The sequence below is a fragment of the Taudactylus pleione genome, unplaced genomic scaffold (assembly GCF_031769625.1).
Source record: "Taudactylus pleione unplaced genomic scaffold, aTauple2 ptg001724l, whole genome shotgun sequence".
NCBI classification, from domain to species: domain Eukaryota; kingdom Metazoa; phylum Chordata; class Amphibia; order Anura; family Myobatrachidae; genus Taudactylus; species Taudactylus pleione.
In genome coordinates this window covers 465,225-481,881 of record NW_028286121.1, presented here as the reverse complement: position 1 = coordinate 481,881, position 16,657 = coordinate 465,225, and the positions used below count along the sequence as shown (strand labels likewise).

Below are 16,657 nucleotides of genomic sequence, written 5' to 3'. Positions count from 1 at the left end.
CTGCTCTAATGATGAGGGAGCTGGTACGTGTCATAGTAACAGCCCCATGAATGGCAGGACCCAAGGTTTCCCAGCAGAACATTGCCCAGGGCATCACACTGCCTCCGCCGGCTTTTACTTTTTCCAAAATGTTAACCCTTTCAGCAATTTGTGCTACAGTAGCTCTTCTGTGGGCTTGGAGCAGATGGGCTAGCCTTCCCTACCTATGTGCATTGCCTTGGTCCATACTGTATTTATTTCTCTGTATAATATCTCTACTGTAAATGTGTCTTCCAAACTGTGCTCTTTACTCCCCTATATAATATCTCCATATTATATGTATCGTCTATACTGTGATCCCTACACGTCTCTTTAGCCCTCTCTGCGGCCTATTCATCATCACTTAATAGCTGGTGAAAACTTAAGTTATCGGGCCATTCATCAAGAAGGTAAAGCAGATATCTCCTGCTTTTAACTTCCTCTAGCGGAATGACCCGCTGTCCCATACACTGGTATGGGGACAGAGGGCCTGATTCAGAGCTGAACGCTCTGACCAGAGCGCTCGCTCTGAATCAGGGCCCTCCTACCTGTTTTAGGAGCGTCCTCATGGACGCTCGCATAGCTGTGGGTTACCATCCCATGGGAACGCCTCCGTCTGGCCGGCACGCCCACCAAAGGGGGCGTGCTGTCAATCAACATCGACAGCACGCCCCCTTTGGTACGAGACACGGAGCGACAGCTTGGCTGTCGCAGTCCGGGTCTCGCGCATGCGCACGACAGAGCTCCCTCCGTCGTGCGCATGCGCAGTGGGGCAACACCGACCCGTTTGCGAGCGTCCTTTGCTCGTGAACGGGTCTGAATTACCCCCAGAATTCATCAAACTCCAAAAATATTATATTTTCGGAGCTTGAGTGCGGGAGCATTCTCCATCTTCAGATCCCCCGTGCGGCTCCTTCTTTGCAGACGTCTTGCGCACTCCCGCCACCCCTCGAAAAGGACCAGCGAAGCCGCTTGCAGGACAGCTGTCACTGCGCTGGAGCAATGAAGAATTGCTCTGGAATCCGCGGCGAGTTGGAATGTTAATTATCAGGGTCCGAATGGACCCTGATAATGAACATCATGAATAGGCCCCTCTGTCTCTTGCGCGCTCTCTCTCTTTCATACTCTCTCCCTTTACTTCTCTATCTAATATCTGTCTATACTATATACGTCTCTAAACTCTCTATCATCCGATACATCCACACTCGCACACACAACTTATCTAATATCTAATATCTGTCTACTATATACGTCCCTAAACTCTCTATCATCCGATACATCCACACTCGCACACACAACTTATCTAATATCTAATATCTGTCTATACTATATACGTCCCTAAACTCTTTATCATCCGATACATCCACACTCGCACACACAACTTATCTAATATTTGTCTATACTATATACGTCCCTAAACACTCTATCATCCGATACATCCACACTCGCACACACAACTTATCTAACAAATAAAGACACGGGCCACTGAAATTGGGGGTGAAAAAATGCATCAGCTTTTTATTTAAAGGGATTTTGACCTAAATAATTTAAATTAAATTAACTAAAAGTATGGTGGCAGGGTAAAGAGCGGCTTAGCTAAGCGATACATTTCTAAACATAAACCTAAAACAGGGCCAACTGCCCACCCAAGCAGGGGTGCGGCCTTCTGCCTCCATCCGTGCCCGAACGACTCGCAAGGGAAGGACCAACTGTCCAACCCCTGCGGGGGCACAACCAGCATTGCTCTGGCCATCTGCCCACATGGTCACCGATTTAAAAGCAGGCCAACCACGGCGAAGGCAAAGGGCCCACCAGGCCCAGTGGTAGCCATGTAAGCTGAAATACACTGCTAACCTCCGTCGTGATCGGATCTGCCCCCCAGTAAAACAAACCATTAAACCACACCAATAACAGCCGTTCTGACACCGGCCACCCAAATAACAACCAGAAAAACTAAAAAAAAAAAACAACTTATGTAAAACCCTAGGCAGGGTGGACGGGCAAATCCATAGAATCAAAGAGGCCTAACCATAGAGACTTACCTACAAAATCAAAGAAACCCCTCCCCACTCCTGCCCCATCCAGTCAACAAAAATCACCCCACTAAGCCAAATCCTCTCCCCCAAAAAGCTTAACCCTTATGTTTCCGTATGGAGTGTGATTGTACAGGCCTGGAGGTTTAATGTCCCTCCTGTCACATTAAGTGACCTCCGTGCTTTATCCATACTGTTATATTTGCTCTTCTATAGAATAACTGTCTGTACTGTATATGTCTTTGCATACTGTACTAATATTTCCTCTTTATACCAGTGATAGTCAAGCCAATGCACTTCAGAGGCAGACCAGGCGACCCTCTAAATTTACCCTAAAAGTGATGTATGTACAACTCTTTTGAAGTTTAGAGTCTAAACATACATTACTTTTAGGCAACTATTTTATCATTCTATACTTGCGGCATATGCCCCGAAAACACCCGTTTTCAGGGGATAACCGCAAGTAATAAGTATGAAGGAGGGGCTGCAGCAATGGAGGGAGGTCCCTTAATTTTTAACATAGCCCCCATAGGCTTCTTTGAGGGTTGCAAAGCTGTCAGGTCTTCCAAGTGAAGACGGTGTTCGCGCTTTGTAGCCTATGGCTGCATTTCGCAAAAGCTTACCGGGAGAGGGTTCCTCCGGGGATATGGCCGCCACACATGCTTGGTCGGTATGCGCAGTAGTAGCGCTCAGGTGTCCCGATAGAGGAATGAAGAGAACGCTGATCGCAGGGACGGGCTCCTATGTGCGAGCTTTGATGCATTCGGTTAGCTTATAATTTCTCCTATAAGAAAATATAATTATTGTGTCTGAAACGCTATAATTTATACATATGTCTCTTAATCTCAGCGGCAGGTCTTTTATACATGTATTCCAACATAGCAGGATGGAGCCGGGGGGGGGGGGGGCTGCAAGTGAGGGCTTGGAGGCAGTGGCATCATTAGGGGGGTTGGTAGGTGTCACACCAGGTGCCCCCACCCTTTGTGACGCCCCTGGTTGTAGGGCCACATGAAGCTAACCACCGCTCTATATTGTATATGACTCTTCCATACTGTGCTTTTTATTCATCTATATAGTCTCTCAATACTGTACATATTCTCTATAGTCTATATTATATGTTATTATATGTAAGTTGTAGGTCTATTCCAAATTGCGATCCTTTCTCCTCTATATAATAGATCTCAGACCCTGATTCAGAGCCGGACGCTCTGACAGAGTGCTCGCTCTGAATCTGGGCCGTCTTTCTTAATTTTTAGAGCGGCCTCCTGGCCGCTCGCATAGCTGTGGGTGACAGGTATCGCGAGCGGCCAGAAACATGGTCGCAATGGTCAAGACCCTTGTGGTACGGTCTCGTTTCCGCAAGCCCTGGAGTGCTTTTGGCTCTATCAGAGCTGAAGGCACTCCCACTGACATCACTTGTGATGTCAGTGGGGCCAGCCCCAGACGGTCCGTCTGGGCAGCCACGCCCCTGGCACGCCCACCAAAGGGGGCGTGCTGTCACTCACCATCGACAGCATGCCCCCTTTGATACGAGACCCATAGCAACGGCTTGCCCGTCGCTATCCGGGTCTCGCGCATACGCACGACAGAGCCGGGTCCGTCGTGCGCATGCGCACTGGGCCAACATCGACCTGCTTGCGAGCGCTCAGCGCTCGCGAGCGGGTCTGAATTAGGCCCTCTGTCCGGTGTATGTCTCATCCATAATGTGACCTTCTGTATATTATATTTTGGTACTGTATATATTTTCCATTATGTGATATATTTACTGTTCTGTTACTGTAGACTATGGGGTCTATTTATTAAGCCTTGGATGAAGGTAAAGTGAACGGAGATAAAGTATCAGCCAATCAGCTCCTAACTGTCATGTCACAGGTTGTGTTTGAAAAATGACAGTTAGGAGCTGATTGGCTGGTAACTTTTCTCCATTCACTTTATCAAGATCCAAGGCTTAGTAAGTAGACCACTTTATACTGTGTGTCTATTGTATACCCTGATCTGTACTGTGATCTTCACTGCTCTATATAATATCTATCTATACTTGCAAAAGTATTCAACCCCCTAAAAGACAACAGACTTGCCTGTATTACAAATGACACTTACACAGATTGTCCCAGACAGGTGTTTTATTGCAAACCAGCCGGCTCTTAAAGTAAATGACCTAACTCATAATTCATTATTTGCCCACAGACATAACCCCCTTCCCTGTAAACTACTGATTGCATAAGTATTCAACCCCATGCAGACTAGTTCTTGGTTGAACGACCTTTTGCTGCAATAATAGCCTTAAGTCTGTTTGGAGTAAGTTTCTACCAGGTATGTGCACCACAGGGCCGTCTCCAGGTGGAGAAGTTTTTGCCTATTCGTGGGAGGCGTGGCCATGCCCCAAGGAGGGAGGTTTGCAGCGCCACAAAGCATCTCTGCGCGTCGGGAGGCGCATTGGCAGTGGGGGATGCGATCAGTGTGATCGCTCCCACACAGGCATAGCAGCCGCAAGCAGTCTCCCTGTGCAGTCCAGCACACAGCAACGTTTGCTGGACTGCTGTGAAGTAAGGGGGGGAGCGGCACAAGACCCCTCCAGCAAGCCCATATCTGGGTAATTAGTACCCGCCCCCTCCATCTATCTATGTACAGTCTCTCACTCTCTGGTGGGTTTCTACATCTATCTACAGTCTCTCACTCTCTGATGGGTTTCTACATTTATCTACAGTCTCTCACTCTCTGATGGGTTTCTACATTTATCTACAGTCTCTCACTCTCTGATGGGTTTCTACATTTATCTACAGTCTCTTACTCTCTGGGGGGGGTTTCTACAACTATCTACAGTTTCTCACTCTCTGGGGGGTTTCTACACCTATCTATCTACAGTCTCTCACTCTCTGGGGGGTTTCTACATCTATCTACTGTCTCTCACTCTCTGGGAGGTTTTTACATCTATCTACAGTACCTCACTCTCTGGGGGGTTTCAACATCTACAATGCCTCACTCTCTGGGGGTTTCTATATCTATCTATACAGTGTCTCACTCTCTGGGGGGGGTTTCTACATATCCGCCATTTGGACCTCAAGGTCCTTGCAAGGGCAGCAAGGCCCTTTGAACCTTATTGGATGTTGCCCTATTGTTGCTGCTTGCAAAGGGGCCCCATAACAGTTCAAGCTTCAGGGCCCCAAAAAATGTAGATCCGCCCCTGCACGCCAGTATTGCTTTGGCCTTGTACTTGTACTTAGGTGAACTTTTTCCTAAGTTTTAGTTTTCTAGCAGACTGAACCAGGTTGTCTTGCAGTGTCTCCCCTGTATTTTGACACTATCCATCAGCCCTTCACTTTTTTAACAAGATATCCAGTCCCCACTGAGGAAAAGCATCCCCCACAACATATGCTGCTGCCACCACCGTGCTTCTCTGTTGGGCCGTACTTGCCTACTTTTTGTGAATCATGCATCTGTAAGGAATGGCTGGGGCTGAAATGACGCAATTTGCGTGTTTTTAGCCCCGCCCCCTCCATACATAAAAGCCAATGGTGGCTGCAGAGGTCGGGCTACAGCGCAATTCAAAATTCAGATAGGAGATCCTTGGCTCCCCTGTTTGAATTTCGGACTATGCTGCAGTCCCACCTCTGGAGCTGTCACTGGAAGTGGGCGAGATGCGGAAGATCCACTCACTCTTCCGGGAAGGGGGTGGTGTCTCATCCGCGGGTGTCTCGGAGGACTACATTTTTGTCTCAAAAGCTGGTGATGTTTTCTGGAAAACTCAAGACCTTCTTTGGGGTGTTTTTGTCTTCAGTAATGGCTCCTTCCTAACGGCCCTCCCTACAGGCCAGGTACAGGCAGAGTTCCTGATGTGGGTGACTTTACTCCAGTCTCAGCCACCAAACTCTGTAGCTCCTACACAGTGATAGTGACCCCTCTGTGGCTTCCCTCACACGTCTCCTTCTTGCTCCGAGGCTGTGTTGTTAGGAACGGCCTCGACTGGTCAGTGCCTGGTCGGTACGATTCAGCCTCCATGTCCTCATAAATCATCCAACACTGCTCCCTGGGATATCTCAGCACTTGGATGTTATTTTGCAGCTTTTTATACCTTGTCCAAGGTTTATAACTTCATCTTTCATTTTTCTTGCAATGCTCTTTGGTCTCATTTTCACAGCTTTCCTTCAGACTCACAGTATGACCAATCGTATTGGCCTTAGGGGGTCTTTTACTCATAAAAACTGACTTTATTTAATGATTGGCATGTGGAGGCTAATTGAAAGCCGATTGTTTGGGCAATATCTTTACTCCGTGTAAACTTGGAGCTTCCGCAGCACTGGAGCTTAATACTTATGGAAGCAGCAATTTTTTTACATCTGTAACCAAATGATGAATTATGAGTTTGAAAAGTGATTTTAAAAGCCTTCTCGTTTGCAAAAAAAATGTATGTGTGTGTACGATATGCGCAGTCCATCTGTACTGTCACACCAACGTGACAATTGTACATGTAAACCTATAGAGGATGTGTAATATGTCTGTGCTTCCTCTCTCTCATTATATCTATGTCCTCCCTCTCCCACCCTCCACCATTCCTAACCCTGTCCCCCAAAGGCATGTCATTATACACCCTCTGACTCGCCTGCTGCCCATTCTCCTTCTCCCTGATTGGCTGCAACCTCACTCTTCCGTGACAAGGGGCACTGGGGGATATGATTTAATAATACAGGACCCAACATGGCTGTCACAGCTCATTAACAAGTACGCTCGTTTAGTGTACAATGCTTCCTAGCAAAGACAGATAGTCTGCAGAGCTATGCAGATCGTCTCACGCACACATCTGTACATATGGTGGTCTTAAATGTAACACACTTCACTGTGATAATAGATACTGTATCTAATGCACTCTCTATTAATACTGATAATGATCACACTACACTGTATAATAATACTGAGTATGGTCACACTGCGCTGTATAATAATACTGAGTATGGTCACACTGCGCTGTATAATAATACTGAGTATGGTCACACTGCGCTGTATAATAATACTGATAATGATCACACCACACTGTATAATAATACTGAGTATGGTCACACTGCGCTGTATAATAATACTGAGTATGGTCACACTGCACTGTATAATAATACTGAGTATGGTCACACTGCGCTGTATAATAATACTGAGTATGGTCACACTGCACTGTATAATAATACTGGATATGTTCACACTGCGCTGTATAATAATACTGATAATGATCACACTACAATGTATAATAATACTGAGTATGGTCATAGTACAATGTATAATAATACTGAGTAAGGTCACAATGGCTTAATGTGGGACGCATGCACAGTATATAAACAATGGCTTAATGTGGGACGCATGCACAGTATATAAACAATGGCTTAATGTGGGACGCATGCACAGTATATAAACAATGGCTTAATGTGGGACGCATGCACAGTATATAAACAATGGCTTAATGTGGGACGCATGCGCAGTATATAAACAATGGCTTAATGTGGGATGCATGCACAGTATATAAACAATGGCTTAATGTGGGATGCATGCACAGTATATAAACAATGGCTTAGAGGTCTATGTACTAAGCAGTGTTAGGAGACAGAGTGAAAAGTGATAAGTCTGTGATAAGGTGACAGCCAATCAGCTCCCAACTGTCATTTTTCAAACACAGCCTGTGAGATGACAGTTAGGAGCTGATTGGCTGGCACCTTATCACTATCTTATCACTTTTCACTCTGTCTCTTATCACTGCTTAGTACATAGACCCCTTAATGTGAGATGCATGCGCAGTATATAAACAATGGCTTAATGTGGGATCACGTGACCAAATTCAGACCTGCGTGCCTCTCAGAGTCCAGTCCTGGGTATCTATATACTGATAATGATCACATTGCTATGTATAAAATTACTGAGCATTTTTATACTTTTAATGATCTCTGGTAATTCCACTGTGTATGTTTTTTAAATTGATGTTTGAGTGTATAACATAATTTGCTGTTTCTGCAGTATCAGTTCATTTTACTTTCTGTGAATGTCTTGATCACTTATGTCTCCTATACTCTAGTCTCTGTCTTGCTAACTCTCCTGAGCCCCAGTGTGTACTCAACAATTTATGGTGATATCAATCTCTTTCTAGCAACATCGGATGGGACCCCAGAAGGGTTGGAGAATCTTAATGGAGGCGTGTGTCAGACCAAAGGCATGAAGGTCACCTTAAAGGTTGGACAGAGTAAGTTTTGCACTTCACCGGCTGTCATATCCATCTATATACCGTCCTAGAACTGAATTGCAGAATGGAGGTATGAGAGAGAAGGGAAGAGTGACCGCAGGTATGAGAGAGAGGAAGGGAAGAGAGACTGGAGGTATGAGAGAGAGGAAGGAAAGAGTGACTGGAGGTCTCAGAGAGAGGAAGGAGGTATGAGAGAGAGGAAGGGAGGAGTGAGCGCAGGTATGAGAGAGAGGAAGGGAAGAGAGACTGGAGGTATGAGAGAGAGGAAGGGAAGAGTGACTGGAGGTATGAGAGAGAGGAAGGGAAGAGTGACTGGAGGTATGAGAGAGAGGAAGGGAAGAGTGACTAAGGGTATGAGAGAGAGGAAGGGAAGAATGACTGGAGGTATGAGAGAGAGAGGAAGGGAAGAGTGAGCGCAGGTATGAGAGAGAGGAAGGGAAGAGTGACTGGAGGTATGAGAGAGAGGAAGGGAAGAGTGACTGGAGGTCTCAGAGAGAGGAAGGAGGTATGAGAGAGAGGAAGGGAGGAGTGAGCGCAGGTATGAGAGAGAGGAAGGGAAGAGAGACTGGAGGTATGAGAGAGAGGAAGGGAAGAGTGACTGGAGGTCTCAGAGAGAGGAAGGAGGTATGAGAGAGAGGAAGGGAGGAGTGAGCGCAGGTATGAGAGAGAGGAAGGGAAGAGAGACTGGAGGTATGAGAGAGAGGAAGGGAAGAGTGACTGGAGGTATGAGAGAGAGGAAGGGAAGAGTGACTGGAGGTATGAGAGAGAGGAAGGGAAGAGTGACTAAGGGTATGAGAGAGAGGAAGGAAGAATGACTGGAGGTATGAGAGAGAGAGGAAGGGAAGAGTGAGCGCAGGTATGAGAGAGAGGAAGGGAAGAGTGACTGGAGGTATGAGAGAGGAAGGGAAGAGTGACTGGAGGCATGAGAGAGAGGAAGGGAGGAGTGACCAGAGGTATGAGAGAGGAAGGGAAGAGTGACTGGGGTATGAGAGAGAGGAAGGGAAGAGTGACTGGAGGTATGAGAGAGAGGAAGGGAAAAGAGAAGGTATGAGAGAGAGGAAGGGAAGAGTGACTGGAGTATGAGAGAGAGGAAGGGAAGAGTGACTGGAGGTATGAGAGAGAGGAAGGGAAGAGTGACTGGAGGTATGAGAGAGAGGAAGGGAAGAGTGACTGGAGGTATGAGAGAGAGGAAGGGAGGAGTGACTAGGGTATGAGAGAGAGGAAGGGAAGAGTGACCAGAGGTATGAGAGAGAGGAAGGGAAGAGTGACTGGAGGTATGAGAGAGAGGAAGGGAAGAGTGACTGGAGGTATGAGAGAGAGGTAGGGAAGAGTGACTGGAGTTATAAAAGAGAGGAAGGGAAAAGAGAAGGTATGAGAGAGAGGAAGGGAAGAGTGACTGGAGATATGAGAGAGAGGAAGGGAAGGGTGACTGGAGGTTTCAGAGAGAGGAAGGGAAGAGTGACCAGTGGTATGAGAGAGAGAAAGGGAAGAGTGACTGGAGTTATGAGAGAGAAGAAGGGAAGAGTAACCAGAGGTATGACAGAGAGGAAGGGAGGAGTGACTGGAGGTATGAGAGAGAGGAAGGGAAGAGAGACTGGAGGTATGAGAGAGAGGAAGGGAAGAGTGACCAGTGGTATGAGAGAGAGAAAGCGAAGAGTGTGGAGGTATGAGAGAGAACAAGGGAAGAGTGACCAGAGGTATGAGAGAGAAGACGGAAAGAGTGACCAGAGGTATGAGAGAGAGGAAGGGAAGAGTGATTGCAGGTATGAGAGAGAGGAAGGGAAGAGTGACTGGAGATATGAGAGAGAAGAAAGGAAGAGTGACTGGAGGTATGAGAGAGAAGAAGGGAAGAGTGACTGGAGGTATGAGAGAGAAGAAGGGAAGAGTGACTGGAGGTATGAGAGAGAGGAAGGGAAGAGTGGCTGGATGTATGAGAAAGAAGAAGGGAAGAGTGATTGCAGGTATGAGAGAAAGGAAGGGAAGAGTGACTGGAGATATGAGAGAGAAGAAGGAAAGAGTGACCTGAGGTCTGAGAGAGAGGAAGGAGAGTATGACAGCAGGTAACAGAGGTATGGCAGAGAAGGGAAGAGTGACTGGAGGAATGAGAGAGAGGAAGGGAAGAGTGACTGGAGGTATGAGAGAGAGGAAGGGAGGAGTGACCAGAGGTATGAGAGAGAGGAAGGAAAGAGTGACCAGAGGTAAGAGAGAGAGGAGGGGGAGATTGACCAAAGGTGTGAGAGAGAAGAAGGAAAGAGTGACCAGAGGTATGAGAGAGAGGAAGGGAAGAGTGACTGGAGGTATGAGAGAGAGGAAGGGAGGAGTGACCAGAGGTATGAGAGAGAGGAAGGAAAGAGTGACCAGAGGTATGAGAGAGAGGAAGGGAAAAGAGAAGATATGAGAGAGAGGAAGGGAAGAGTGTCAGGAGATATGAGAGAGAGGAAGGGAAGAGTGACCGAAAGTCTGAGTGAAAGGAAGGGAATGGTGACTGGTGGTATGAGAGAGAAGGAGAGTATGACAGCAGGTAACAGAGGTATGGCAGAGAAGGGAAGAGGGACAGGGTACAGTGGTAGTAAGGCAGAGAGGAAGGAGAGTATGACAGCAGGTAACAGAGGTATGGCAGAGAAGGGAAGAGGGACAGGGCACAGTGGTAGTAAGGCAGAGAGGAAGGAGAGTATGACAGCAGGTAACAGAGGTATGGCAGAGAGGGGAAGAGGGACAGGGCACAGTGGTAGTAAGGCAGAGAGGAAGGAGAGTATGACAGCAGGTAACAGAGGTATGGCAGAGAAGGGAAGAGGGACAGGGCACAGTGGTAGTAAGGCAGAGAGGAAGGAGAGTATGACAGCAGGTAACAGAGGTATGGCAGAGAAGGGAAGAGGGACAGGGTACAGTGGTAGTAAGGCAGAGAGGAAGGAGAGTATGACAGCAGGTAACAGAGGTATGGCAGAGAAAGGAAGAGGGACAGGGCACAGTGGTAGTAAGGCAGAGAGGAAGGAGAGTATGACAGCAGGTAACAGAGGTATGGCAGAGAAGGGAAGAGGGACAGGGCACAGTGGTAGTAAGGCAGAGAGGAAGGAAACTATGAGAGCAGGTAACAGAGGTATGGCAGAGAAGGGAAGAGGGACAAGGTACAGTGGTAGTAAGGCAGAGAGGAAGGAGAGTATGACCGCAGGTAACAGAGGTATGGCAGAGAAGGGAAGAGGGACAGGGTACAGTGATAGTAAGGCAGAGAGGAAGGAGAGTATGACAGCAGGTAACAGAGGTATGGCAGAGAAGGGAAGAGGGACAAGGTACAGTGGTAGTAAGGCAGAGAGGAAGGAGAGTATGACCGCAGGTAACAGAGGTATGGCAGAGAAGGGAAGAGGGACAGGGTACAGTGATAGTAAGGCAGAGAGGAAGGAGAGTATGACAGCAGGTAACAGAGGTATGGCAGAGAAGGGAAGAGGGACAGGGTACAGTGGTAGTAAGGCAGAGAGGAAGGACAGTATCACAGCAGGTAACAGAGGTATGGCAGAGAAGGGAAGAGGGACAGGGTACAGTGGTAGTAAGGCAGAGAGGAAGGAGAGTATGGCTGCAGGTAACAGAGGTATGGCAGAGAAGGGAAGAGGGACAGGGTACAGTGGTAGTAAGAGAGGGTACAGTGGTAGTAAGGCGGAGAGGAAGGAGAGTATGGCTGCAGGTAATAGAGGTATGGCAGAGAAGGGAAGGGGGACAGGGTACAGTGGTAGTAAGGCAGAGAGGAAGGAGAGAATGGCTGCAGGTAACAGAGGTATGGCAGAGAAGGGAAGAGGGACAGGGTACAGTGGTAGTAAGGCAGAGATGAAGGAGAGTATGACAGCAGGTAACAGAGGTACGGCAGAGAAGGTTAGAGGGACAGGGTACAGTGGTAGTAAGGCAGAGAGGAAGGAGAGTATGACAGCAGGTAACAGAGGTATGGCAGAGAAGGGAAGAGGGACAGGGCACAGTGGTAGTAAGGCAGAGAGGATGGGGAGTATCACAGCAGGCAACAGAGGTATGGCAGAGAAGGGAAGAGGGACAGGGTACAGTGGTAGTAAGGCAGAGAGGAAGGACAGTATCACAGCAGGTAACAGAGGTATGGCAGAGAGGGGAAGAGGGACAGGGTACAGTGGTAGTAAGGCAGAGAGGAAGGAGAGTATGACAGCAGGTAACAGAGGTATGGCAGAGAAGGGAAGAGGGACAGGGTACAGTGGTAGTAAGGCAGAGAGGAAGGAGAGTATGGCTGCAGGTAACAGAGGTATGGCAGAGAAGGGAAGAGGGACAGGGCACAGTGGTAGTAAGGCAGAGAGGAAGGAGACTATGAGAGCAGGTAACAGAGGTATGGCAGAGAAGGGAAGAGGGACAGGGCACAGTGATAGTAAGGCAGAGAGGAAGGAGAGTATGACAGCAGGTAACAGAGGTATGGCAGAGAAGGGAAGAGGTACAGGGTACAGTGGTAGTAAGGCAGAGAGGAAGGAGAGTATGACAGCAGGTAACAGAGGTATGGCAGAGAAGGGAAGAGAGACAGGGCACAGTGGTAGTAAGGCATGGAGGAAGGAGAGTATGACAGCAGGTAACAGAGGTATGGCAGAGAGGGGAAGAGGGACAGGGCACAGTGGAAGTAAGGCAGAGAGGAAGGAGAGTATGACAGCAGGTAACAGAGGTATGGCAGAGAAGGGAAGAGGGACAGGGCACAGTGGTAGTAAGGCAGAGAGGAAGGAGAGTATGACAGCAGGTAACAGAGGTATGGCAGAGAAGGGAAGAGGGACAGGGTACAGTGGTAGTAAGGCAGAGAGGAAGGAGAATATGACAGCAGGTAACAGAGGTATGGCAGAGAAAGGAAGAGGGACAGGGCACAGTGGTAGTAAGGCAGAGAGGAAGGAGAGTATGACAGCAGGTAACAGAGGTATGGCAGAGAAGGGAAGAGGGACAGGGCACAGTGGTAGTAAGGCAGAGAGGAAGGAAACTATGAGAGCAGGTAACAGAGGTATGGCAGAGAAGGGAAGAGGGACAAGGTACAGTGGTAGTAAGGCAGAGAGGAAGGAGAGTATGACCGCAGGTAACAGAGGTATGGCAGAGAAGGGAAGAGGGACAGGGTACAGTGATAGTAAGGCAGAGAGGAAGGAGAGTATGACAGCAGGTAACAGAGGTATGGCAGAGAAGGGAAGAGGGACAAGGTACAGTGGTAGTAAGGCAGAGAGGAAGGAGAGTATGACCGCAGGTAACAGAGGTATGGCAGAGAAGGGAAGAGGGACAGGGTACAGTGATAGTAAGGCAGAGAGGAAGGAGAGTATGACAGCAGGTAACAGAGGTATGGCAGAGAAGGGAAGAGGGACAGGGTACAGTGGTAGTAAGGCAGAGAGGAAGGAGAGTATGACAGCAGGTAACAGAGGTACGGCAGAGAAGGGTAGAGGGACAGGGTACAGTGGTAGTAAGGCAGAGAGGAAGGAGAATATGACAGCAGGTAACAGAGGTATGGCAGAGAAGGGAAGAGGGACAGGGTACAGTGGTAGTAAGGCAGAGAGGAAGGAGAGTATGACAGCAGGTAACAGAGGTATGGCAGAGAAGGGAAGACGGACAGGGTACAGTGGTAGTAAGGCAGAGAGGAAGAAGAGTATGACAGCAGGTAACAGAGGTATGGCAGAGAAGGGAAGAGGGACAGGGTACAGTGGTAGAAAGGCAGAGAGGAAGGAGAGTATGACAGCAGGTAACAGAGGTATGGCAGAGAAGGGAAGAGGGACAGGGTACAGTGTAGTAAGGCAGAGAGGAAGGGGAGTATCACAGCAGGCAACAGAGGTATGGCAGAGAAGGGAAGAGGGACAGGGTACAGTGGTAGTAAGGCAGAGAGGAAGGACAGTATCACAGCAGGTAACAGAGGTATGGCAGAGAAGGGAAGAGGGACAGGGTACAGTGGTAGTAAGGCAGAGAGGAAGGAGAGTATGGCTGCAGGTAACAGAGGTATGGCAGAGAAGGGAAGAGGGACAGGGTACAGTGGTAGTAAGAGAGGGTACAGTGGTAGTAAGGCGGAGAGGAAGGAGAGTATGGCTGCAGGTAATAGAGGTATGGCAGAGAAGGGAAGGGGGACAGGGTACAGTGGTAGTAAAGCAGAGAGGAAGGAGAGAATGGCTGCAGGTAACAGAGGTATGGCAGAGAAGGGAAGAGGGACAGGGTACAGTGGTAGTAAGGCAGAGATGAAGGAGAGTATGACAGCAGGTAACAGAGGTATGGCAGAGAAGGGAAGAGGGACAGGGCACAGTGGTAGTAAGGCAGAGAGGAAGGAGAGTATGACAGCAGGTAACACAGGTATGGCAGAGAAGGTTAGAGGGACAGGGTACAGTGGTAGCAAGGCAGAGAGGAAGGAGAGAAAGGCTGCAGGTAACAGAGGTATGGCAGAGAAGGGAAGGGGGACAGGGTACAGTGGTAGTAAGGCAGAGAGGAAGGAGAGAATGGCTGCAGGTAACAGAGGTATGGCAGAGAAGGGAAGAGGGACAGGGTACAGTGGTAGTAAGGCAGAGATGAAGGAGAGTATGATAGCAGGTAACACAGGTATGGCAGAGAAGGGAAGAGGGACAGGGTACAGTGGTAGTAAGGCAGAGAGGAAGGAGAGTATGACAGCAGGTAACAGAGGTATGGCAGAGAAGGGAAGAGGGACAGGGCACAGTGGTAGTAAGGCAGAGAGGAAGGAGAGTATGACAGCAGGTAACAGAGGTATGGCAGAGAAGGGAAGAGGGACAGGGCACAGTGGTAGTAAGGCAGAGAGGATGGGGAGTATCACAGCAGGCAACAGAGGTATGGCAGGGAAGGGAAGAGGGACAGGGTACAGTGGTAGTAAGGCAGAGAGGAAGGACAGTATCACAGCAGGTAACAGAGGTATGGCAGAGAGGGGAAGAGGGACAGGGTACAGTGGTAGTAAGGCAGAGAGGAAGGAGAGTATGACAGCAGGTAACAGAGGTATGGCAGAGAAGGGAAGAGGGACAGGGTACAGTGGTAGTAAGGCAGAGAGGAAGGAGAGTATGGCTGCAGGTAACAGAGGTATGGCAGAGAAGGGAAGAGGGACAGGGTACAGTGGTAGTAAGGCAGAGAGGAAGGAGAGTATCACAGCAGGTAACAGAGGTATGGCAGAGAAGGGAAGAGGGACAGGGCACAGTGGTAGTAAGGCAGAGAGGAAGGAGACTATGAGAGCAGGTAACAGAGGTATGGCAGAGAAGGGAAGAGGGACAGGGCACAGTGATAGTAAGGCAGAGAGGAAGGAGAGTATGACAGCAGGTAACAGAGGTATGGCAGAGAAGGGAAGAGGTACAGGGTACAGTGGTAGTAAGGCAGAGAGGAAGGAGAGTATGACAGCAGGTAACAGAGGTATGGCAGAGAAGGGAAGAGAGACAGGGCACAGTGGTAGTAAGGCATGGAGGAAGGAGAGTATGACAGCAGGTAACAGAGGTATGGCAGAGAGGGGAAGAGGGACAGGGCACAGTGGTAGTAAGGCAGAGAGGAAGGAGAGTATGACAGCAGGTAACAGAGGTATGGTAGAGAAGGGAAGAGGGACAGGGTACAGTGGTAGTAAGGCAGAGAGGAAGGAGAGTATGACAGCAGGTAACAGAGGTATGGCAGAGAAGGGAAGAGGGACAGGGCACAGTGGTAGTAAGGCAGAGAGGAAGGAGAGTATGACAGCAGGTAACAGAGGTATGGCAGAGAAGGGAAGAGGGACAGGGTACAGTGGTAGTAAGGCAGAGAGGAAGGAGAGTATGACAGCAGGTAACAGAGGTATGGCAGAGAAAGGAAGAGGGACAGGGCACAGTGGTAGTAAGGCAGAGAGGAAGGAGAGTATGACAGCAGGTAACAGAGGTATGGCAGAGAAGGGAAGAGGGACAGGGCACAGTGGTAGTAAGGCAGAGAGGAAGGAGAGTATGACAGCAGGTAACAGAGGTATGGCAGAGAAGGGAAGCGGGACAGGGTACAGTGGTAGTAAGGCAGAGAGGAAGGAGAGTATGACAGCAGGTAACAGAGGTATGGCAGAGAAGGGAAGAGGGACAGGGCACAGTGGTAGTAAGGCAGAGAGGAAGGAGAGTGTGACAACAGGTAACAGAGGTATAGCAGAGAAGGGAAGAGGGACAGGGCACAGTGGTAGTAAGGCAGAGAGGAAGGAGAGTATGACAGCAGGTAACAGAGGTATGGCAGAGAAGGGAAGAGGGACAGGGTACAGTGGTAGTAAGGCAGAGAGGAAGGAGAGTATGACAGCAGGTAACAGAGGTATGGCAGAGAAGGGAAGAGGGACAGGGCACAGTGGTAGTAAGGCAGAGAGGAAGGAGAGTGTGACAACAGGTAACAGAGGTATAGCAGAGAAGGGAAGAGGGACAGGGCACAGTGGTAGTAAGGCAGAGAGGAAGGAGAGTATGACAGC

At 48.8% G+C, this 16,657-nt stretch overlaps 1 protein-coding gene across 1 annotated transcript in view; it reads left to right on the top strand.

Annotated features, from left to right (window-relative positions):
• Positions 1-16,657, top strand: part of EFNB3 (ephrin B3) — a 203,028-nt gene that overhangs the window by 61,629 nt on the left and 124,742 nt on the right. The window contains exon 3 of the mRNA XM_088464642.1: positions 8,173-8,265. Coding sequence (XP_088320768.1) covers positions 8,173-8,265 — 93 coding nt within the window. The remainder of the gene's footprint in view (positions 1-8,172; positions 8,266-16,657) is intronic.